Consider the following 26813-nt stretch of genomic DNA (forward strand, 5'->3'; position numbering starts at 1 on the left):
CATTCATTGTCTCTCCAATTCCGGTGTTCCCGGCAACACAGAGAACGCCTTCTCCGATGGGCAAGCGTTAGAGGTACACACCGTACAGGGCGTCGTGCAAACAGACCACCACCGTGCAGTCTTCTGGCCACGGTAAAACGCGATATCGGTCGTCCAGTCGCCTGTGTCGTGTGTCTAGCGATTTCTCCCGCTGTCTGCCGCCTGTTTCTTCTGGCCTGTAAGGCAATATACCGGTCATCTGCGGGTGTGGTTCCTCGTGGACGACCACTACTAAACCCCCGGATAGCTGCTCCTGTAGTTTGAAATTGTCTCCAAAGTCGTGAAACGATGCTGTGAGCAATTCCGAACTCTGCAGCCACACTTGTCACACTGCGGCCTTCCTCCAACAACTCCAATGATTCGACCTCGGGTAAAAGCATCCAGATGTCGTCTAACAGATTGATTATTCGCCATTTCTCGCTGAGGCAGCAACTCGGTGTGATTTTAACTGCTATACGGCGTGCAATCTCTTTGCCAGAAATACTGATCTTACACCGACAACATGCTTTATACTACTCAGACACTCCCCCATTACGTCTACCTGCATATCTGCGCATGTGCTACCGTACATCACCTTACTTAATCTCCTGATTGGTCTTTCTGTCCGCTCTGCCTCTTCGTTCAGCTGATATGCTAATTTTTCGACTTCGTCCTTAATTTTTGCACACCAGTGTGTAATTCGTAAGGAAATTAATTTCTAGTAATGTAATAATGTAAGTAATATTTCTCCCGTTCACGGACATTATACAAACAAATTTTTGTATTTACATACAAAATTTATGATTATTTATATTCAAACATACGTATTTTTATTTACGTGTCGAAGAAAAATGCAGTAAATAAGAGAAAGAAACTAAGTTGTCATTATTTATTCTCAAGTTTTGTCTCAGAAAATTTTCATAATTTGTTTATTTTAAGAAAGTTATTTAAGGATAAATTCAATATTACAATTATTTGATATAAATATCAGTCTCAAGTATTAATACTATATTTAACTGTCAGTATTTTGAATTAGAATGTGTAACCAGAAAAAGTGTTTTGCAAGTACTAAACTTAAGATTTCAGATAGAAAATACATATATATTTTTTTTCCTTTTGCATTATTATTGTTTATGTACGTTTTGATAAATACTTAGCAAGGTAAATTTAACATTTAGTTAAAATACTTTCAATCTGTCCATAAAAAATTCTAATTTTGCTAAAAAAATTCTGGCTCTTTGGCTGTTTATAGATAGTTCATTCGGCCTGCATGCAATTTGAGTCTGAAACCGCTACGCTACCTGAATACTAATAATTCGACTCAGACCCCAACTAAAACTCTTTCTTGAAGGGTCTTTTTTTTCTACCTTATGTTACTCAAATACAAACTAGTTGCCGTTAAAGAATGCCTTTCCCCAGAAGTAGAATGAATTTCTTCGAGAAGTAGATGATATTTGAGATTTCTCGGCGGCCGGGGAAAATCTACATAAGTCCGGAGAGTATTAGTTTCTGAGTTGTTTAGTTCAGCGCAATTTCCGAGTACTAAGAGATCTTCGAAGAAGCTTCACCTTTTTAGATGAACTCTGCACTGCGTTGTGTTTACCGTTTATAATAGTTTGAAATATAGCTACTGATTGTGCATTGCGACACTGAAAAGAGCTTTAGGAGTATTTTTGTTCAAATTTCCGCCACTGTAAATTGTTCTTTTTTGTAAAACAAATTTCATCAATCGATTCTGTGTGCATTCAATATATTACAAACCCACACTCACGCAACAATATTTTCATAGGATAGCTTCTCATAGACTATCGGTATCTATTCTCATCAACAAATGATAACATAGAGATATCAAACCCCATTCAAATTCTTTAATATAATTAACGAAGAATATTTAACAAATTTCAGATTTCTTTTTCATTTTTAAGTGGTCGAAAACATGAAAACTGTGTTACAGATCCTAATTGTCAAATTCACTTAAATTCACCATCTTCTACATTCACTTCCTCTGAGGATGGAGGAAAACTGTCATTATAATTTACGCCTCTGCGTAACAGTTCAAGACTCTGACATCAAAGGTGGTACGGACAGAGTCCGGGTAGCGATTAGTTGCCAAAGAGTCTTATTGCATTCTGCTTGTCTATTCATAGTACAAGCTGCATTCATTCAAGGAATTAATTTTTTCTGCATTTTGCTCTGTATAAAACCGAATGCAGTCGTTTCTAAACGGCCTCCACATTTCGCCTCCACTCCGAGCAGTTCCTCCTTTTTATAGCGCACCGTGTTCTCCCTTCCTTATAATTTACGACTAGAAAGCAAATGAGATGTATTCGTAAGAATTAACCTCTTTTCCCTAGAAAATTCTACACGAATGCCTGCCTTTGCCAACCAGATTTCATATGATATATTCTTTTTTGTAAAACAAATTTCATCAATCGATTCTGTGTGCATTCAATATATTACAAACCCACACTCACGCAACAATATTTTCATAGGATAGCTTCTCATAGACTATCGGTATCTATTCTCATCAACAAATGATAACATAGAGATATCAAACCCCATTCAAATTCTTTAATATAATTAACGAAGAATATTTAACAAATTTCAGATTTCTTTTTCATTTTTAAGTGGTCGAAAACATGAAAACTGTGTTACAGATCCTAATTGTCAAATTCACTTAAATTCACCATCTTCTACATTCACTTCCTCTGAGGATGGAGGAAAACTGTCATTATAATTTACGCCTCTGCGTAACAGTTCAAGACTCTGACATCAAAGGTGGTACGGACAGAGTCCGGGTAGCGATTAGTTGCCAAAGAGTCTTATTGCATTCTGCTTGTCTATTCATAGTACAAGCTGCATTCATTCAAGGAATTAATTTTTTCTGCATTTTGCTCTGTATAAAACCGAATGCAGTCGTTTCTAAACGGCCTCCACATTTCGCCTCCACTCCGAGCAGTTCCTCCTTTTTATAGCGCACCGTGTTCTCCCTTCCTTATAATTTACGACTAGAAAGCAAATGAGATGTATTCGTAAGAATTAACCTCTTTTCCCTAGAAAATTCTACACGAATGCCTGCCTTTGCCAACCAGATTTCATATGGTATACCACGTTCAATTAAGTAAACTAAAAATATCTCCTTATTTTTAAGATGATTAAATAATTAATTTGACGTTAAATGGTGTAAAGCCTTTTAAAAAATACAGTACTTTTCATAAACAACTGCAATGCTAATTAGTGCTGTTCAACTAAAATTTCATCGTATTATTTTTTTATAGCAGTATTTCCCGACCTTTCTAGCCTCCTGGCCTACATGTATATATTCCTCCTTGAAAACAAAATGAAATTTCTTAAATTAAAAATAATGTAAAAATTAAATGTGAATAAACAGTTATAGTAAATAAAATCACCTGAAAATTATAATTTAATTCGCAATTTTAAGTAGATGTATGTTATTAGTAATTCAAAACGTGCATACTAATATTATTAAACAATTTAATAAATTGTTTCCCTTTTGGAATCATGAACACATTTTGGTAGCACATTTATGAAGTTCAGTCTTTTTAGCAATCATAAATTGTAACCAAACTTTAGTAAGACTGACAACAAATTATTTCAAAGTCTAAAATAATAACTGAAACTTGAAAAGTGTGTAATAAAACCTTTCATTAAAACTAAACAACGGAAGGCATGTGATACTTACACTTAAGCGAGATAATATAAATAACAGTAAGTTCAAATTTAAAATAAGTTGGTAGTCAAAGACCATACAATTCAGTTTAACTTGTAGTTGACTCACAAACGCAACCGGAGTATACATGCAAATAATCGGCTCCGAAAACTACAAATCTTTTCTAATCTAAGCAGCAAATTAATACCGCGTCGTCGTCGACGAGTTGCAGACTACGCTCCGTTTTACAATCTAAAAACCACAATTTAAGTACTCGCGAATTAATTAGCATTCTGGCGTGGAAGTGGAAGGAAGTAATAGGAAAAATCCAAACTATAAAATAACTAGTTAAATGACTGGTTAACATAATGGAACGTTACAAACTATTGATTTACAGTAAAGAACAAATGAGAGCTTTTCCTATAACTGCATAATAGATTTTATTTCTGAAATATTGATACTGAACGAGACCTAAAAGCAACTTTCTTTTACAATATACACCGAAGAGCCAAAACATTATGACAACCTACTCAATAACGCGTTGTGTGACCTTTGGTCTACAAAACAGCTGCAACTCGCCTTGGCTTGGATGCCACAAGCTCTTAATAGATGATTGTAGACAGGTTCTACCAAATGTCTAAGCAGTAGTCATGCAAATTCGAGGACGCTCTGGGGCTTCAGCTAGGAGCTGTTGCTCCATGACATCCCAAATGTGCTCTATTGGGCGAGTTATGAGGTCAGGATGTAGGGTTTATATTTATTTTAACTAACATTTATTTTAAGTTTAAACTATCTTTCCTGTCAAGCCTTACTTTCCCCTGGAATTGCCAATGCCAGAGTATGTAAATTTTAGTAGAACGCGCAAAGTATTCAAATTGTCAGCGGAAGTAATTTGAGTTAAATAGAAGGGAAACGAGTTCGAAAGTGTGCTTTTCTTGCTTCACGAACGTGAAGGTGGCTAGGTAGAAATTGAAGAACCGCGCGTTTCGGCCTGTGTGCTTGCCTCGGCAGATAGTTGAATCTTTCAACTTAATATTCAGAAGTTTGCTGAAATATCAGCTGTATCTCAGAACGCGATTAGGTTAGTTACGTTTAAAAGCCTCGTAGGTAGTAACTTGTTATTATTCATTTTGAGTTTCTTATTTTTATTTTACCGCCGGGTCGGCGTAGTTTGTGAGCGTCAAGAGCACGCATCTGTAATTTCTAAAGTTGAATAAAAAGGAATTTAAACCCTTCTCAAGACTTTGTGTACTTTCCAGTTCATAGCAGTCACCACTATTGTTGCGTGCAGGTTGGGGCCGCGCAACATTACATTGGCGCCCGAACACTTGTCGAAGTGAAATGGCCGAAAACTGGATGGAAGCTTCTGGACAACAACAAGAAATGGCAAGCCAATTGGAAGGATTTGGATACCTGGTCCAGACGATGAGAGCGTCAATCAAGCCAAACGTCAATTTCGACGGAAAAAATTCGGTGGCTATATTTCTAGAAGCCCTCGAAAATCATTTCCAGCTCTACCCTGTGCCGGAAAGACAAAAAGTGGCCATTGCCACATCTACACTAAGAGGACAGGCCGCGCTATGGTGGAAGAATATAGGCAAATTTTTATTAGGGGAATTCGGAGGCCAAACATATACCTTTGAAAATTTCAAAAAATCATTATTAAAGGCCTTCCCCATAGTGAAAGACCGAGCAAGGCTAGAAGCCGAACTATATAGTTTTTATCAACGGAATATAGAAGAGTTGACAGACTTTATTCTGCGAAAAATTAAACTGACGGATATGCTGTATGGGAAGAAACCCGACGCGGAGATTATTGAAATAATCTTACCGAGATTGCTACCTGCTGTTCAAGATTACTTCGAAATTAGAAACCCAAGCACATTGCAGGAACTCTTCGAATTGGCGGTGAAGTTGCAAAATCGCAGAATAGCGGAAAAAGCAAGAGGGGCATCGTATTCTCAAAGTATCCGAAGGCAATCTTCAACTGAGCAAACCAGAAACGCAAATCGCTCTTATGGGGGAAAGAGCTATCAAGCTAACTCATCGAACCTCGAAGGTCAAGGCCCAAAAAGGAAATTTGAAAACAACCGTCCGCGTAACCAGAAGGCAGAAGTTGAAAGGAAAGCTTTAAACGAGTAGAGGGGCCTGTAAAAGCGAGGGTCCAGACCCCGGAAGTTTCGATAAAACCCTCAAGAAGATACTTAAATACGGTCATCGTAAAAAACTCACAATTACCAATTATACAAGTCCTGGTTGGCGATGTACCAGTAGAAGCCCTCATCGATACAGGAGCAGAAGGTAATTTTATGAGTGATATTTTTTTTAAGAAGAATTTTAATAGGTTACGATTATTTAAAAATAAAAACGCAGAAATCATAGAAGCGCAAGGACAAACTTGTCAATGTATTGGAAAATTATCTTTAAAAATACAGGTTCAAAACGAAAGCCTTAAAGTATTACTTTTTGTAGTAAAAAACTTGCAAAGTCCACTTATTTTAAGTATGGAGTTTTTAAAAGCCGCGAAGACCAAACTGAATTTTCAGGAAAGTTCTATTGTGTTGGAGAGGGATCGGAGGGTGGTGGAGCCAGTGGAACAACCGCAAGTCGACCTTAGCCATTTGAATGACCATGAATGCCAAGCCATCCAGCAAGTGGTGAGTACTTTTTCAAACTTGTTTTCAGAACGGCCTGGTAGTTGTCAAATTGTTACGCATAATATACAGTTAACTGCCGACAAACCCTGTAGGACTAAACCTTACCGCTATGATAAACAGAAAGAACAAATCATCGAAGAACACATTCAGGAAATGTTAAAGAACCAGATAATAACGCCCATAAATAGTGAGTACGCGAGTTCAGTCATACTATGTAGTAAAAAGAACAAGTTTCCTCCTTCGGATAAAAGGGCTTGGAGGTTTGCTATCGATTACAGAAAACTTAATAGTGTTACTAAATTCCCAGTTTACCCTTTGCCGGTTATAGAGGAAATTATTAGAAAGATTAAGTCTACGAGATACATGACTACGTTGGACTTAACGTCTGGCTACTATCAAATAGCTATGAGACCCGAAGACATACATAAAACCGCGTTTACAAAAAAATCGGGCACTTATGCATTTTTACGCATGCCCTTTGGGTTGTGTGGGGCCCCGTCAACATTCCAGAGAGCTATGGACATTGTTCTAAAGCCTGTCCTAGGAAAATCGACTTTAATCTATCTAGATGATATAATTATAACGAGTAGTACGTTGGAACAACATATTAAAGACCTAGAAGAAGTTTTTAAATTATTAAAAGAGGCCGGTTTTACAATTAACGCCTCAAAATGCAAGTTCGCAACTAAAGAACTTAAATATCTGGGTTATAAAATTTCGCAAAAGAGTATAGAAACTCAAGATTAAAAAATAAAAGCCATCAAGAATTTCCCACCTCCCAACACCGCCAAGAAACTTTCTTCTTTCCTTGGGTTATGTTCTTATTATCGGTCATTCATAAAAGATTTTGCTAATATTGTTGAACCCTTGTTAGTAAATAAAAGAAAGAAAAGTAAATTCATGTGGACAGCAGAAGCAAATACTGCTTTTGAAAGGTTAAAAGAAGCGTTCATCAATGCCCCTGTTTTGAAATTCCCGGAGGGGGACGAAAACCTGGAAATTGCAGCAGATGCGTCGGACTATGCTGTAGGTGCTGTTCTCATGCAAAATGGCCATCCTTTGGCATTTTTTAGTAAAACGTTGAACCCTACACAAAGGAATTATACAGCTACAGAGAGAGAAACATTAGCCGTATGGCTGTACACAAATTTCGAGTTTATTTCGGCAAAGCGCCAGTAACAGTCTTTTCGGATCATGCGGCTGTTGGTAGACTTTACTCGGGGAAAACCCTAACGCCCAGGTTAATATGATGTGCTTTAAAACTTCAAGAATATAATCTCATAATTAAATATAAACCGGGTAAGGAAAACAATGTAGCTGACGCACTTTCTCGTATAAAACTGGACGATGAAGGCAATGAACTCAAATGCGCTGTGTTGACTTCAAAAATTTCAGATTCTAGAGAAACAATTATTGCTGAATTGAAAGCTGATCCTGAATTTGGAAGTATCTATGCGTATTTGAAAGACCCCTAAAACTTTGAACACACAGATATCGATTCAATAAGAAATAGAGCAGAAAACTATGAAATAATAGATAATTTATTATTTTATACGAAAACAACAAACGAAAATCTCGAGTACAAACGAGTCATCCCAGCCTCGCTTCGATTAAGCATTTTAAAGGAATTACACGACGCGAAAACAGCGGGTCATTTAGGGGTCAGAAAGACTTTAAAAAGAGTACGCGAGGCGGTATATTTCCCGCAATTATACAAAATAGTAACTGCGTATGTCAGGTCCTGCAATCAATGTCAGTTAATAAATGATATTAATTACAGCCCGGCCGGGTACTTAAATAGCATTCGCGCTACATTTCCGAATGAAATTTTAGGCATAGATCTTCTTGGTCCTTTTCCCCAGAGTGAGTTAAATAAAAATCGTTTTTTTTTTTAGTAATTGTAGATCATTTTTCAAAATGGACAGAAATTGTTCCACTTAAACGCGCGTCAGCCAAAACACTCGCAGATGCATTCTTACACAGATACATTTTAAAATACGGTGCACCGATAAAAGTCATTAGCGATAACGGTAAACAATTCGTTAGCCAAATATTTGAAAACATTTGCACTGGACTTGGCATACGCCATATCAAAATGGTTCCGTATAGACCACAGGCAAACATCGCAGATAGAGTTCATAAATATATTGTAAAAATAATTCGAAGTTATGTTAGCACACATCTCAAGCGCTGGGATGGCTACATAAATGAGTTAGCTTATGCTTTAAGAACAGCAAATCACGATACTACGGGGAAAACTTCAGCAGAATTATTTTTAGGACGGAAGTTAATTACGCCACTAGATAAATTATTCTTTGTGCAACAAAGAGAGCAAGAATTTAAACAAAAAGATGTGCAAAAACTCATTGACCAGGCGGTTAAAAGCTCGGATACGGCAAGAAATTGTGAGCAACCTACTATACACGTTCGGAGTCTTCGTGCCATTACATTCTGCCCTCTATCAGATTTGCTTAGATCAGCAGCCTTTCCCATCACTCTCAAAGGAAGTGCAAGAATGATACCTTCTCCAGCAGCAATTAAATACCACTAACACTTAATCGTTTTCCCTTCACGTCATCCAGACCAGTTCATTGAAAAATGTGTGGATGGTCATTATATTTTGGCTGGCTGTTTATCTCCTCTTAAGACCTCACCCGTTTATTTTCCACTCCGCCATTAACACGGAGGTAGGAAAATGGAGAAAATGCCCAAACTGGTTTTTCGCATACATTTCCTTGAAACAGTCACACAACCGTCTTGTTTTTCAAAATATTCAGGGATTTACCATTAAGATCAGTAGGTTTTGACATGTTCGGAGGTAAGCATTTTGTAATTACGTAGTAAACTTAAGCATAAATGTATATATTTTCTTTTCCTACAATATTTCATATTCCTAAGTGTGTGATCGAATATATTTTTAAAGAACATTTAATTCTGAACGGAATCAAATTCTGTACTTTTTCCATGCTCAGAACAGTTTTTATTTGAGTGAAACGATTTCATATGTTTTCGCTATTGAGGTAATTCCAATTTATTCAACTAACGATTGCAAAAAATTAAAATTTTGTATTAATTTGTATAAATTATTATTATTATTAATTTTGTATAAATTAAATTTTTTGTATTATTAATATTAAATTCGCGCATTATTTCTTTTCCATTTACAGAGCTTCTTTCTGAAATATTTTCTCAAATATGAGAGGATTTTCAGCTTCTGGGGTACCTTTTAAATAAGAATTTATAGTTACTCTATAACTAATGCTCAGTTTGGCTCATATCATATTAGAGCACCTTTATTCTAACAGTTAAATACGTTATGTATTGCTGGTAATTTCTGATTTCTATGTACTTAACTTTTTACGAAACTTTCTGAAAATGGTAAATAGTGGGTGGTTAAAAATATTATTTAAAATTTGTAACTGAATTATTGTAAATTGTGAGGAAAAAAATTCTTTTAATACCTATTAAAATTTTTTTACTCTTGATTTCAACAACACGCTTTCAAAAATGTATACTTTACTACTTCTTTAAGTACGCATCTCATAAATTGTGGTTTAAAAGATACCTTTTAAGAGATTGTTTTCTAAACTGATTCGGAAAATCATTTTCCAAAACAATTCTTGCTAAAATAGTTTTATAACTATATTTATCAATAGAGTATCAATTTATGTTTGCAATTAAATGTCAAGGTCATTATATACTTAGATAATATTTATAATCTTATAAATTTAGATATATTTAATAATTTCAGACTAATAATCAGAAGAGTTTCTGCATAAACAAATCTTACATTTCCAAATATATTTATGAATATTTTAATGAATATTTACGCATTTAATTAAAGGCAAAAGAACGCTTTTTACAAGGATATATATAAATACTCATATATTATTAATATTTTTCATTTTTGGCATGTGCAAATCTTTTATTTTCTGTGAATTCACTGTATTTTTCAAGTACAGCAATTTACAATAATTTAGCATGTATGAGAATTTTTTCATAAGAGATCTGCATAAATATAAATTGAAGGAAAATTATACGCTTTATATTTGATATGCACTCAAAAAGTTAGTTTTCCTTAGAAAGTATCTCCTTCTAGGCAGGTAGCCCTTGCATGCTTTACTCTATTTAAAAAACTTTACCTGTCCTATGTGCCGAATTACAAATATTTTAACATACATAATTTTATATTTACATTAAGCCACCAAGTGGCAAACTTTTGCCTTAAAATATGTTTTCGGATATATTCATTATCAAATTCAAATTCTCTACTAGCTGTATTTTGGCAGACCATTCAATATCTCTCTTAGCAATTCTACGCAATTTAATAGTTCTCTGATAATATTATAAATAATAACTATCCATTTCACATTTAAACATTAGCCTCATTGTCATCAAATACGAAATTCCCCGAAATATCCTAAATTTTTGCACTGCAAGGAAATCTAAGATGTAACGATATGGAAAATGTGTTGAAGTACCAATTAATACCATTGATGATATTTCTTTTCATGTCTTGATGTATTTTCATGTCTCTTTCATAATCTTGAATTGTCTAAAAACATGTCTTTATCAATCCCTTCTCCTGTTATTGGGGGATTACACGAAGAAATAAAATATGGTTAATTTTCATTCAACAGTATATATATTAAATAACAAAGATTTTTCATTCATAATTTTATATTACATTTATATATCAATTAAACATATTGCTTGATATTTTTTTAAAAAAGAGAGAGAAGTTTAGTTTGATTTCTTTTTCCTTTCAACTCTGTTAATTGCAGACCATGAAATAAGATAAATTTTGTACACAATACCATGAAATAAGATGAATTTTGTACACATACATACTGATTTATTTATGATATTTTTGCAAAAATAACGGTATCTTGTGTGCTAATATTGCATGAGCATCAAATTTCCGGGAAGGAACGAGTTGTGTGCGAAACCTTTAACAATATGGAATCAATAAGAGGACCAAGTTAATTTATTAGCAAATATGTCATTTGCAAAAATGATTTGTAACATGGGAACATCACGTCTGTATCTACTGCAATACATAATGTCCTGAAACATGATGCCTATACCCACTACAATAGATAACAACTTTAAACATGCACCTGTACAACTATGTATGGCTATGTACGTCATGTAATGTAATGCATTTTACTTGAGCTAATATAACGCTGAAAGGTAGGGGTGCCGTTGATATCGCCGGCGGTGGCATTACTTGCAGTGTTGGCTAGAGTCAGTTTCATCACGATACCGAGGACGCCGGAGGTTGTTGGTTTTCTAGTTAGTGTGTGGGACTAATACCTACTTACTTAGAGTAAATAATAGGTGGCTCTTTTACTTCTACCTACATAGTTTAAAATATATATTTATTAATTTTAAGAAGGATTACAGAATTTCGAGATAATTTCACTTTTCATTTAAGATATATAAACCAAAGTGATTATTTTTTAATTATATAAACCCTACGTGAGTTTAAAATGAGCAACTATTACTCCTCTCCTCTAATAATCAATATACGTGCATATTACAATACTATGTGGCCGATAAAAATGTATTTTATCTAAGACATTTCGATATTTGGAACAGAAAAGAAAATTAACAAATGTGGAATCAAAAGCATCGAAAGAAGTATAGAAATTTTCTCATTTATATCAGTTAGATATAATTAAATAATTGAGCATTAGATTCCGTTATGTAATTAGATTGTGTGTGCAATATTTTGACATTTTAAAGTTTTTTTTTATTATTTTAAATGGCTAGGCAAAAGTTATAAAGTACAAAGAACTAAAATATTATAAACAGAAGTTACAGACAATAGAACTAAAAACAAAAAGACTGAAGTCATTGCCTAAGAAGCGCTCTTGCCTCCCAGTATCTCAACACTTCTGTATGACTACGAAAAGTCCCACATCGAAACAGGAGGTCCCTGTGCATTTCTTCTCCAGATTCACATAGTGGGTAAATAGGATCTCTACGTTCTAAAGGTACCTTAAGGTTTTTTGTCATTCTTTGCACATAACATAAACATTTTCCTAAAATCTATATTTTTGTAGTACAATAGCTTCATATTTTATAAAACAGATTTATAATTCATACTCGCTGTTGCAAGTTATCGAAAGCTAACCAAGTTGTGAATTTGAGGAAATGCTACTAAAATATACAAATTGCTATTTTCCATCCAGCTATAAATGTTTCTTTTGTGCGGAAGTGTCTCTGCTTTTTGTCTCTTCTCTGAATTGTCGTGTGTGAAAGTATTGTCAAATCAAGGCAATATGCTCTGGTTGTACACAAAAGTACCACACCGCTCTTAGCTCCACAAAGTACCACAAAGCTCAAAGCACCGCGTCAGCCGTGATGGGAGAAGGGCGTCTCTCTTTATTCCCACTCCGTGGTAATTAACGTCATTCTTCCCTTCTTGACGCACCTGCGAAGGCAACGTGGCGTCACTTTTTCTCAAGGAACTCGGAGAAATGAAGAGAACTCCCATGCCTTAGTTTCACCTCGCTGGGAATTTTCCAGTGGTCGCTCATAAATTTTCGCACTGGTGACACCTTTGTGCTGACCTCAGGAATTATCAGAGAGCTCAGTCCTGCCGGAGATTTCCTCTTTTCTCGTCTTTGCGGGGGTGGACAGCCCCGCCAAGTGTTTCGAACAATTGAGAAGCGATTGAAATTTGAACAGGAAGAAGACGGACGCGAGGCTTCTTTCTCTGCGCTGTAGAAAAATGTATTTTAAAGCTTCTTAAACGTAACTACTGTACATAGTTTTACATAGTTAAATTTATTTAGCCTAGAAATACAAATCCAGGACTTGATTGTTGGCTACGTTACAATATACAGATGGAGGACAAAATAATGCTAACAGTTGAGAAAATGTATGATGTATTTCACAACTGCAGTACAGCGGCGCCACCTGCAACAGAAGTTTGCCACCTAGTGAGCATGAATAGGGAGGTATCAGTCTCTCAACAGCAGTCACCTGCGTTGCATGCTTCAATCGAACTGTCTGTGAGAGGTTGAAATGTCAGACCTGTCAGAGTTCTAAAGAGGAATGATAATTGGAGCCCGTTTAAGTGGAGCATCGGTTACGGAAACAGCAAACCTTGTGGGGTGTACAAGGAGTAGGGTATCAGCGTTATGACGGCGTACACGAAAGAGGGTAAGACGACGTTTTCAAAGCACAACAGTGGCCGAAAGTCAACGCTGGTTGATAGGGATAGATGTGTCTTGAAGCGCATAGTATCCCGAAAGCACAAGCAATCGTTATCCGGGATAACATCCGAAATGAACAGTCATCTCCAGGACCCCGTTTCAACAATAACTGTCCAAAGGGAACTTCATGCTGAGAGCATTTATGGCAGAGTAGCAATTCGTAAACTCTTGGTGACAACAACTAATGCTTTCAAGTGCCGCCAATGGTGCAGAGATCACAAAGGCTCGCCCCCACAGCAATGGCAACAGGTAATACGGTCAGATGAATCGTTATTCACCCTATTTCAGACGACCGGACGCGTTTATGTCTGAAGAATGCCCAAAGAAGCGTTTCATGCCGACTGCCTCTTTCCGACTGTGAAGCATGGGATGGCGCCATTATGGTATGGGGTGCGATATCTTGGTGCGGTCTTGGGCCACTTGTTATTCTGCATGGAAGGATCACATCCAATCACTGTCTAAGCATTCTAGGGGATCATGTCCATCCTTTTGTCCAGACTGTATTCCCTGGGGAGCGACCGCTTTTTCAAGACGACAATGCCCCTATCCACACTTCTAGGTGTATTCAAGAATGGTTCGAAGAGCATGACGATGCAATTGAACATCTCGCTTGGCTCCTCAGTCTCCGGACTTGAATATTATTGAACATTTATGGTCATATTTGGAGTCCAAGCTTCGTTCCCGATTTCCACCTCTATCCTGACTTTCGGGATTAGAGACTGCTCTGCAGGAGGAATGACTTAATATTCCTTTAAATATTGTCTATGACCTTTATGCATCTATCCCACGTCGCATTCAATCTGTACTTCAGTCAAAGGGTGGTCCAACCACGTATTAATAAAAATTTTCCATTATTTCACAGGTGTTCGTATTATTTTGTTCTCCATCTGTATTTCATTAGCGTTTAGTGGGAAGTAAAAGATGAGCCGAGATTTGCAAGCCTAAAGGAAAGTAATATATTTTCATAGAATTGAACATTGTAGCTTTGTTATGTAGCTTTTGAGATTCCCAGATTTCAGCTAATTTGAATTTCACCTGCGGAAACCATGGTGTATTTGGAAAATTTGTATAATGCGAAGGGCACAAAAATCCCACTCCATAAAGAACCGATACTGTGCGCTTAAAGCCATACGTACACGAGTCTGCTATCAATTATACAGTATAGGGGAAAGCTATGAGTTTGTCTATAAGGAAATACGAGTGCGTAGGGAATATTTTCTAAATACTGTCACATTTTGCTATGATTAGGCTAGGTTATTTGAATATGCAAAAGCTCATGAGTGCCATCTAACTAAGGAGAGAGATACCTCCGTCGAGGACTTTCACAAGGAAATTGACTTGTATTCACCTTAAACATTGTGAAAACCATAAAAACTAACCACACAATTAACACGTTGGCCTTGTTTCGAAATGGGGTCGAATTACTAGTACTCATCAGTCCTTGGCCGCTCAGACACCGATGAGGCTCCTATCTTGCTAAGATTTGAGGCATTTATATTACTGTTGCATCAGAAATGCAGTCGGTCTCTCGGTGCGGATCTTTTGACTGTCACGTTATACTGACGACTTCAGACATTTTCTTCTACAAGAAAATCCTTTACTACGTACTAGTGTTTGCAATAATTTCTGATATGATACAATGAAATATAAAATTTCACTATTTTAAGGTTTTCGTCACATTAGTCAACAAATTTCCATTCATTTAATAAAACCTTGTTCGATAAATTTCGATATATAAAACAGCAGGATCTTATTACAATTCTGAAAACTGATTGCTTTCAACTTACCATTTCTGAGACGTCTACATTTCGAACATTCATAATAACAATCGTGAGCTCCACTTTAGCAGGGCCATCTGTAATACAAATGACATTATCAATTAATAATATATCAGAACACTTTTCTAAAAGCATATATCTGCATCCACAGCATTAATTGAAGATTTATTAATTGAAAAATGGCATTGGATGTAATACTTCTAGGATATATTAAAATGTTATTCAATTTTTGATCCTACTAAAAGGTTCTCATTCAAAGAATTTGGCATTATCATAAAACATTTCGTCAAAATTTGGAAGATAGTTTCTAGTGTGGTGGGAAAATGAAGAACTGTAATCAATGTAAAGATGTTAAGGAACAGGGTGTGTAATATCGACAAGAAAAGATATCTTCGAGAAAACAGCGCTGTTGCTATTGATACCCGGCATAAAAGGCTAGGTTAGATGTGTGGATGTAGCAAAAACACGATGGCTATGTGCAGAAGAGGTGAGATTTGTTCGTGAAAGATTATCAAAATGAAACTATCTCTTATTCACATTGGAGATAGAGAAAACAATGAAAACCATTCATGCAATTCCCCTACTTACTTGTATTCGAAACCGGGTCAAACTACCGGTATTCATCCGTCATTAACACACAGCCACCTGACGGGGTAGGTATGAAAGGAATGCCTTCAAAGAATGTTTAGAACTTATTTATACGGATCACTAGCAACTGCGTATAACACAGGAAGCAAGCATAAAATATTTTAGTAGAGGGAGGTTATGCGGGAGAGAGACGGCATTTTCGCAAAAGGATTTAAATATTTAAAAAAAATTTCAATTATTCTCATTTTTAAATGAGAATAATAATTTTATACTGCTACGAATTTTGCATAATGTAACATGAAGAACCTTAGAAAGCGAAGCTTTCCTGAAAAAAAAAAAAAAAAAAAAAAAAAAGAGATAACAGGGGCAAATATATTTAATATTGTGGTAAGAAACTACCTCTTGAAACTGACGAGATATCACCAAGGTGACGGTGGTGGTGAAGATTAAATTATATCGCAAAGTTCGGCAAGAAATTTCCATATGTTGACAAATTTCGCGACCATTTGGCGACATTTTGGTCAGGTCCCTGCATAACTGTAGTTAAGTAATTGAATAAGCATAATTAATCCCTATATATAACTGTAACCGTACCTAGCTTCATGTGTAATTTTAACCGTCTACTCCTTTCAGTAATTTCGAGAAATGGAAGGTATTAGAGATTTCTCGGCAGCCTGCAGAAAATTTTATAAGACTCGAGAGAGCATTAGTTCTCAGCGTTTTTTAGTTCAGAACTGATTTTGGAATATTGACACATCTCCGTGTGAGTTTCGCTCCTTGCGTGAGCTTTGCATGTTTTACTTTGCGTTATGTTTAATGTTATTAGTAATTTGAAGTGGTAACTACTCATTGTGTTCTGTCCTATTAAGAACTGTACAAGTACATTTGTGAAAAATTCCAGAACAGTAAAATGTTTCCTTTGGTAAAATAATTTTTATTAAACTATCATCGTTTCTTTGTTCATTCAATCCATTACGACCCCGTACGCAGTCATTGGTGTCAGGAATGGGACAATGGTTCTTGCCACCAGCGTCTGGCCGCGCAACTAAGAGGGCTGGTGAGAGCCTTTGCAAAATTTCGGGAAGAGATGAAAAAAGCCCTCAAGTCCGTCAAAGAAGATATTAAATCGGGCGAAGAAAAGCTGGAAGGGACGGTCAAATAAGTTGAATAAAAGATTGAGTCCAGCGAAGAAAAGATTGAAGCAGGTAAAGAAGAAATGCAAAGAGAAATTCATGCCATTATAGAAAACAAGTTCAAGGCTACAGAAGACAGAATAGACGTGGTTGAAAATTAAGTTAGAGAAACTTAAGAAAGAGATTCTGCTGACGAACAGCAAGTCGAATAAAGAGTGTCTGCTGCGAACAATTAATCAATTAGAGAATTTCTGTTGTTGGAGCTGTTCATAGCTTGGAGATGTTTATAGCCAGCGATGGAGACAATTCTGGTACAGATCTCATGCAGGCGCGTTGGAGCTGCGTTTTGGCGAGAAGTCTTTAAAATCTTGGCAAGAGAAGCCCATGGAAACAATTCAGGAGCCCGCCACTGATGCTGTAAGGCTGTGTCATCTCGCCGTTTTTGACTGCGAAAGAGAAATAAGGAAAATTATGTCCCTCCAGTACTTCACCGATGGCATTCGGGATCCTGAGATACTGAAAACCCTGAGAATGGTAGACATCAAGGATCTAACAAGCGTTCGACATGAAATTTGAAGGAGCCCAGAGAGCAACTTTTAGACTGCCACCTAGTCTAAGCCGGTCAAATTCAGGAACCATGGATCAAGTGACTGCTCGACCAAAAGATTTAAACAGGCTATTCCAAGCTTTTAAGTGGAATATGAGTGGCAAGAAACCGATCCTAAATTGCTAGAGCTGCGGTGATTAAGGCCACGTACAAAGAAACTGCAGAACACCCAAAGCCATGGTAGATAAGATCCCACTCCAGCAAGAAGACAAGGAACAAACTTGTCACCCTCTCGCAGAGCGGACAGTGCCAGTTACTGAAAAGCTCAATTTTAAAACACTACAGATTTCTGCAGTGACTGGTGGCAGTAATGGAACTTTTATCATGTGACATATAAATTCACTTTCTTGCAATATGGCTATCGACACAAGAGCCAATGTTACCACTATCCAGAAAGATTCAGCTCAACATTTGGACGGTAAACTCATCTGTAGGCTTCCCTGAGTTATATTCCAGATTGTGCTGGGTGATTAAATCGACATAGATGGAAAGATAAACGTCACGTTTGAAAGCACCGCCTGCCATCAGACGGCATATGTGGCAGATATTACGGACCCTTGTACCTGGACGACATTTTCTAAGGAAATACAATTTTTCCTTGACCTTTAAAAATAAGGAACTTCATTCAGCCTCTGAGAGCAAAACCCTGTGAATAATTAAAGGAGTTAAATCCATCCACCAAATAATAGAGCAGGACGATATCATCGTATTACCAAAAACAGAGTTTTTACTACCTGGATCCTTAGCTGAAAACAGAAATTTCCGGTATGGAAGAATAAAATATCCTAAGAACTGCAACAGTCCGTAATGAGTACTAGTAGCTCCACTCGTCGACCTACCGAGGACCATTATTCCGGTGAAATTTGTCAAAATAAGTGAAAAGGGGAGAGTAAGTGATAAGTCATTAGGAAAAATGAAGTTGTTTCATCATTTACTCCAGTGAAATGCTTTAAAGGAACCAACTGTCCTCTAGTCGCTGTCTCTTCCTAGATCCTCATATCGGAGACTTCGCAGAGTGCACAAGTAAGCGAGAAAAAGAATACTGCAGAACATGCCTTTCAAGAATTTCAAGATGTTTTCTGCCGCACATCTTCTGACATAGGTCAAAAACGTTTGGTACAACATAGAATTGATAGCGGGAATCATCTACTAATCAAGCAACATCCAAAACGTCTGTCGATTATTAAACAGGAAGCGGTAAGAAAACTTCTAAAGGACATGTAAGAGAATCAGGTTATGAAGCCTTCTTCCATCGTACTCATTAGTAAAAATTTTGGTTCGACTACACTTGATTAGTTATCGAAAGAGATAAATTAACACCACTATAAAACTTTTAACTCTTTCTATAAGCATATTATCAGTTACTGAGGTTTTCTTCCATTGGATTGTATATATATATATATAGGGTGTTCGGGATAAATTTGACATATTTATAATTGATTATATTTTTCCGCAGGTTGGAGGTATTGACACACACTACTCGTTATTTAAAAGTTTGGACCCTTTTTCATTTATATACAAGATGTCAGAAAGGATGAATGACTGGAACCCACTTGAATCATGGAAGAGAGTAACTTGCATCATGATGATTCGTGCCGGCCATCAAAATAAGGATATTATGACTGCTGCCCAATGCTCCCTGAACAAAGTAAAAACAATCAGGCATGAACTAGAGACTTGCAATGGTGACTACGAAGATGTAGCAAGAAGAAAGATCCCTAGCAGACGATCTGATCGCGTTCGTACAGCAGAATTCCAAGCAAATCTGCAGGAACAGGTGTTGAAGAACCCTGGCATTGGAATTCGGGCTTTGTAACGTGAAATGAATGTTGCAGCCTCTACTATGAAGCTTGCACTCAACGAAGACCTTCGCTACTACTCATACAAGCGGATTTTCTTTTTCCTTACAAAACTGTCTAATTTATCCCGAACACCCTGTATATATATATAGGCTCAAAATTCCTTATATATTTCATTCTTGGATTACAGAAATCTAACTTTAAAAAATCGTATTCATTTGAAAAACTTTACATTTAGTCTTATATTTCTAGAGACGTTATAATAAACTTGCGTTATATAAATAATAGATAGAATTTTTACTAACTTTAATTTGAATATTCACCATAATGTTTTGATTTTCTTAGGTTACACAATCATAAAATATATCAAGATTTTTAAGTGATGAATTGAGGTCATCAACAGTAATAAATTCACTTAAATCTGAAGTAAATAATACTGCTGCTTTTAAATTATTCATACCAATCTAAGACTTCTTTCTTTTCCTTTTTATTTATTTTCATAGGTTTAATAATTTCGAGAATATCTTCTTTTTTGATGTCTTCAAAGAGGCTAAATTTGTCTTTAGATTCCTCAATATGTTTTGCACATATACGCAATCTTCAAAATGTAAACAGTTGTTAATTAGTATTATTGTAATGTTTGTTCTACCTAAAACCAAATCTCAAACAAAACCCCAAAGCTTTGAATTGACAATAAAGGATATACGCTGAAGAAATAAACTAAGAAAATTTGCATATTTATCGAATTGCATGAAAAGAACTGAAGTAAAGGGAAAACCACTGCTTCTAGATAAAAATGCAAATGTTGTACGGCAATATGTAAACGTACAAGTGTTTGTAGGCGGAGCCAGCAGAAAAACAGGCTTTATAAGCGTTTGGGGGGGGGTTAGGCGAATTGCATTCGCTAGGCACGATTCGGCGAATTTCTTGGTGTTGTCTTGCAGTAATCGGTTAAATTCATATCGGAACAGTAAAAATGAGTAACCACCTACATTTAGATGATGGAATGAGGTGGCGAATTTTGGGGAGGCTAGAGGCAGGCCAATCGCAAGTTCAGATACTTCGTGTGTTACCTATGGAAACAGTTTCAGGATACTGGATCCATCGAGAGAAACCCTGGGGCCAAGGGTCTGGAAATCCAAGAGCCACGACGGCCAGAGAAGATCGCTATTCGTCCATTTTAGCGAGGCGTAACAGAGGGGCTACAGCTTCTCAGCTCTCTCGGGACTTGCATGCAGCCACAGGAACCCGTGTAACAAGAGTGACTGTTTCCAAAAGACTGAATGAGAGAGGGTTGTTTGCCAGAAGACCGGCTGTTTGCGTCCCGCTCACGTCTACGGACAGTAGAGTCTGATTAGCATGGTGCAGGCGGCATAGTGATTGGAGTACGGAGCAATGGGCGACCGTTCTGTACCTGTCACCGACGAGTCCCGTTTTAGCCTGAACACTGATTCTCGCCGTACTTTCATATGGAGAGAGATAGGGACCCGCTATCTAACCTCCAATGTTATAATCCTCCTAACCGAAATCAACAATTAAGGCGGTGGCGGTGTAATGGTCTGGACAGGCATCATGTTGGATGACTGCACACCTCTCCACGTCTTTGACAGAGGCTCTATAACTTGTGTGAGGTATAGGAATGAGGTCTTGGAGCCCTATGTTCGCCTTTTCCGGGCTGCAGTGGGCCCCCAGTTCATCTTACAGGACGATAACGAGAGACCACAGAGAGCTCTTCTGGTCAACGAATTTCTCGAGAGTGAGGATATTCGCCGGATGGATTGGCCAACCAGGTCACCGGACCTCAACCCTATAGTTATTTAGTTAGACATTAGAATACTGTGTAAGGAATTATCCCTAAGAGAAAGTCCAGCGAATGGTTAAAACGCCCTTTATTAACTCAGATAAAAGTTCACAGATGGCACTGACTTGTGCTTAAAAAGCCAACACTTTTCGCTTACCTCAAAGAGTACACGCAGGTTGGCTGTGACTCGTAAAGGTCCGTGTAAACAAACCTAATGGCAACAAGTGTTCAACGGCACAAAACCCTAATCGCTAGTAGATCAAAGATAGCAAGTTGGCCTTCAGACAGGCAGAACACGCTCTAAATTCAGCTTCCAAAATCTTCCCTTAAGTACTAGCTTCTTTCTACCTCATCTGAATACACGAGAGCTAACTCATTTGCATTCTGGCGAGAAAGCGTGTGTTGAAAGCAAGACTAATAGGAAAGGTTGCTTCAAAATAAAATTTTACTATTAACTAAATTAAGTAAATCTCCAGAAGTTAATGCAGTAAGAAAAAATAATGAAGATCGATTAAAAGGAAAAAAAAATCAGGCATTCAAGAAACTTTAGCAGAATTCCATAAACAATAAAATGCAAATAACTAAAGAGAAATTACTAAACACTAAGTACCAAAACTAAAGAAATAGAAAAATATAAAAAATCAAATAAAGAATTTGTAAAAATTATTCAAGATGCTATTGGAAATATTTTATTTCTTTCATTAGAATCATCGAGAATTCCTGAACTACAATATCAACCTTATGAATTTGAAAAATTATTTCGTGAAAAATCTACAATATCCACTCAAACTAAGCTTAAAGGAGATGATATATTTGTTTGATCCTCTTAATAAGGAAGGTTTTGATAAAAAAAAGAACTTATTAAGGATAAAGGATTTTAAATTACAAAGTGAACTTTTAAATGAAAATTCGGAAACTTTGAATGACGTAATAAAAATGCAGAAACGATAAAAAAGGAAATTGTATCTCAGTTAGGTGAATTTGAACCTGTTGTTAAAAGTAAAAAGTAGTAGGCGCTTTATCTGGTTTAGCTGCTTCAGATGCACACACACACACACACAAAAAAAAAAAAAAAAAAAAAAAAAAAGGATCTGAATGTCCTCGAAAAAATTTCGAGGAAACTAATACGTTGCAAGGGAATACTCTAACCATGGGAATTACAGGACAAATAATCAAAGAAATTAAAAAAAATTGTAGGGACATTTTTCGTCAGGTTTATTACCTAAGGTCAACAAATTTGAAAGAGGAGTCATGAATTTAGATGTAATTATAGGCCCTGAAACTCACTGAGTGTGTTATTATGATTCTAAATATGAATTTACAGAATATTTTGATCCTTTTGGTAAATATAAACTAGGTAAAAAGAGAAATGTATTCCTGGTAATATTAGAGAATTTCTTTATACATCTAATAAAAAATATATATATAGCCTATAATGATGGTTTTGTACAACATCCTACTTCTGTAAAATGTTGTTTGTATTGTGTGAAATATGGAACTGAAAGAATTAAAGGAATTTCACCTCAAAAATACTCGCTTCGTAAAAGAAGTATTCTTATTTTTTTAAACATTACATCTACACGTCACAGTTCTAAAATGTACAATAAACATGCCCAATACCTATGATAATGGCACTCTCAACGTAAATTGTAAAAAAAGGGTTTACAAAGAACGTCCATATAATGTTCTATCCGAGCGTTTTAAATTATGTCTATATGTTATAGCTTTAAAACGGGTCATAGCATGTCTAATACAGGCTATATGACACTACTGTGTAACGTGTTACTTCAAAATTATAATAATAAATAAATTATAATAGCAAAATAATGTTACTTAAAAATATAATGTTGCTTAAAAAGTTATATAGTGCATATATAATATAAATTGTCTAGAATTTCCAAAAATATTTAAATTTTCCTGCATTTTTTTTTCAAATGAAACGGGTTATGTATAACTTTTTTAAGAAAAAAATTTTAAATTGCCGCATTTAAAAAACAGGGCAGAGATAAAGTTCAGTTAAACTTACTGAAGATTTTACACCAAAACATACCATTTACGAATTATTTAATGAAATGCATTAATAAAATTATGATTAAAGTATTACTCGTAACCTTTTTTTTTTTTTTTTTTTTTGAAACTGCAAGAAAAAAATGGCTTTCACTATTGTAGATTATATTTGTACTGATTTACAGTCATGCGGTAATTCCGCAGCAAAATAAGTTTGTTTATTAGTAGTAAATTAGAAATATGTTTATTAGTATTAAATTTAATTTAAGTGCTGCTTTGTACCAGTGGTTTCCAAGCTGGGGTTTGCGGACCCCTAAGGGCTGCATACACTTCTCAGGAGCTTCTCAGCTATACAAGGGAAATAAATAAATAAATGAATGAAGTTAAAAATAAGAAGTAAAGTAGAATCAAAAACAGAAATTTAGAAATTATCTACTGAAGCTGGAAGTTTGCAAGTTGAATTCCATGTCTCTTCTAGTCAAATGGTGTTTCACCGTTCCTTGGAGATTTGCACATTTGAAAAGCTTGTTGCTAATTTTCAGTTCTTCGAATCCGCTGGAACCTTCTTGAAATTTAGCTCCATATAAATAAAGGTAGCTTATCAATATGGAATCAATTCAGAGTGAAGGATCATAACACTAATATAATTTCTTAGCGGTTCTTCCATATAATTTTGCGCATTAGACATCTTTATGAGTTTATTTGTGTAACTAGTAAGTGTTCATTAACAAAGATTATAGTAAAAATAATAAACTAAATAAAATCACCTCTTAAAAGCAGACTCTATATGCCATCTTAAAAGCAAACTCTATATAGTATGTGAAGAATGCGGGAAGACATCATGAGTCTGTCTTGCTGCACATTAAAGCACAGTGACTGTCTCAGGACATTAACATGTGCGCAAAAGACCTCTCGTATCTCATTAATAAGTTTCTACTTTTTTGTAACGTTGTATCTTAATTACCTACAGTACCTTATAGTCGCAAAATAATAAAATAAAATTGCAATTATCTCCTATATAGAGTAATATAAATTTAAAAAAAAAAATAATGAGTGAATTTTCTTATGAATTTAATTGCTTGTAATGATTAATTTGCAGAAACCGAATTTATGGTAACGACTTTAAAAGATACCGTCAGCAATATTACAAAATATCTGTTGTAACGCAAATAGGTGTGTTTTAATAAGCTTTAAAGAACTTTATGTACGGAAAAATCATGACAATAATTACTTTTAAACTGAAATATCATGGTAAAGTTACAAATTTTGAAATGCAGTTTCATTTCACGTCACTGCATTAACTGTCTAGCTATCTCTTTAACTTTATACACCTTCTATATACATTTTACCTATCCGTGTAATAGGTAGATAGCCTTTTCATAATGTTGAATATGGCTTTGCTATATTCAAATAACCTAACCTGATCTACCCATGTAATATATTTCTTAAACATCATTAATCTGTAAGATATAAGGTATGGAAGGGGCTTAAAGGACTTTTCCAGAGGAGCTGATTCTAAAAAAGGCTCAGTAAGTCAAAAGGTTTGGGAACCACTGCTTCAAGGTTAAATAAATTATAACTGGAAAGATTTCTTGAAAGGTCAGTCAAAAGTGTAATTCAGATATAATTTTGAATGAATTCTTATGTAAAATTAAATTATGTATGAAGAACATTCCAGATTTAACTCTGCTGATTTCTCGTTTGAGCATTTTTTTATTATACATACATATCTCATCACCAGCACATAATTACTGGCAACCTGAATATCATACAAAACCATCAACTAAAAACACTAATGAGTTATGGTACAAAATTTAGACCAGTCAGAAACATGACTACAAATTACTGTTACAAGACTTTCGAAAACAACATCAACGAATTTATAGTTAAAGCAAGCTATCAACTGAATTTTCCCATAGATACCTTCTTAAAATGGAAAGCTAAAATTCTTCAACGCATATCCACAGAAATCAGTCACCTCAAATTTAAAAGTACACTGAACTGGTCGCAACTTACATCTGATATTAGTAAATTAAAACAGCTTTTTACTATTACAAAAATAGATAAAGCAACTAATAACTTTAGCATTATATGAAAACAATTCTACACTGAGATTATTCATAAAGAACTTCTCAACGCAACTACTTATCAATCAGCCAACCTTACAGAAACATCTATAATAAACAGGATTAAAACTTTTCATAAGAAACTCAATATTACTTTCAATGCAAACTACAACAGATTTACTAATCTTTATGCGATTCCCAAATTCCATAAAACACCATTAAAATTTAGATTTATAGCTAATGGAACTAATAATTACAAGAAAAATATAGACTATTATTTTTCAATTCAGCTTAATAAAATCTGTAAATTTATTTTCAATGATTGTAACACTAATCATAACTATTGCTGGATCATTCATAATAACACTCCTGTCATTAATACCATTCATACCATTAACATCCAAAACATTAACTGCTATGATTTTGAAAACTTATATACCTCACTTCCTCTAGAAGAAATCTATACCAGTCTACTTGATCTACCAAAACTTTTCCCTAATATACTCAATATCATGACTCTTGACAAATGGAAAACCTACCTAAAACGCACACTTTTTCATAACTACATCAAGTTTCAAAATCAACTTTTTAAACAAGTCAGAGGATTGCTTACATTCCAGCACCTCGATCTGTAATATCTTTTTATTTGTCAAAGAATTTAACTTCCAAAAAAATCTACAACCACAAGAGTTAAATTACTACAAACACACCTACAGATTTATTGATGACCTTATTACAATTAATAATTTTGGTAAAATTGAAAACTCCGACATTTATCCGAATTGTCTTAAACTTAATAAAACTAATAATTCACAAAATAGCATAGACTTTCTAGATCTTCAAATCATTAACTACAAAAAAATTTTACTTTTTGACAAAACAAGAAACTTCAATTTCAATACTAACAAATTAATAAATTGGAACTCCAACATATCCAAAAAAGTAATTAACAATACTATAATTAATCAAATACAACGAATTAAAACTATATGCACAGATACAATAGATTTACAACGCGAAATTTTGATCCTTATCAAAATTCTCAAAAATAATCTAATTCCCTTTCAATTTATCAACCATTGCCTTAAAACAGCAGGCGTTAAATACTCACTCTAAATCATTTAACTGATAGGGATATGATAATTTATTCCTAAACCTGAGAAGGCGGTATAAGTTGGATGACTGTCAGTTGAAAGATTTGTATATAGTGTAATTACTCAATTGTATATATTGTAAAAAGCTAATTGTCTTCAGACATATACTGTTACTATACTGTTACTAAAAAAATGGGCCTATTTCCTGCCTTTAGACTGTCTACTAGCTCTTGGATAGCGAAAATGCCTTTTTCCTTTCTTAAATTCTTAATCATTGCGACACGACAATTAGCCAGAAATTAATTAATTTCCATTCACTAGTATTTTTAAAAAAATCTTAACAGACGGTCTCTCTCAGATAAGAACTCC

At 35.3% G+C, this 26813-nt stretch overlaps 1 protein-coding gene and 1 long non-coding RNA gene across 4 annotated transcripts in view; one reads left to right on the forward strand and one right to left on the reverse strand.

The window, feature by feature from the left end:
- LOC118194853 (glutamate-gated chloride channel-like) overlaps positions 1–26813 on the reverse strand; it is a 188502-nt gene that overhangs the window by 94706 nt on the left and 66983 nt on the right. For all 3 annotated transcript variants that reach the window (XR_004759158.2, XM_035366066.2, XM_085810070.1), the window contains one exon: positions 15359–15426. Coding sequence is in view for 2 of the 3 variants with exons in the window: in XM_035366066.2 (XP_035221957.1) it covers positions 15359–15426 (68 nt within the window). In the remaining variant the exon portion in view is untranslated. The remainder of the gene's footprint in view (positions 1–15358; positions 15427–26813) is intronic.
- LOC118194856 (uncharacterized) overlaps positions 1–26813 on the forward strand; it is a 48380-nt gene that overhangs the window by 4048 nt on the left and 17519 nt on the right. The window lies entirely within an intron of this gene.

The sequence above is a fragment of the Stegodyphus dumicola genome, chromosome X2, assembly GCF_044657685.1.
Source record: "Stegodyphus dumicola isolate Sdum_Otavi_A_Nest chromosome X2, ASM4465768v1".
NCBI lineage: Eukaryota > Metazoa > Arthropoda > Arachnida > Araneae > Eresidae > Stegodyphus > Stegodyphus dumicola.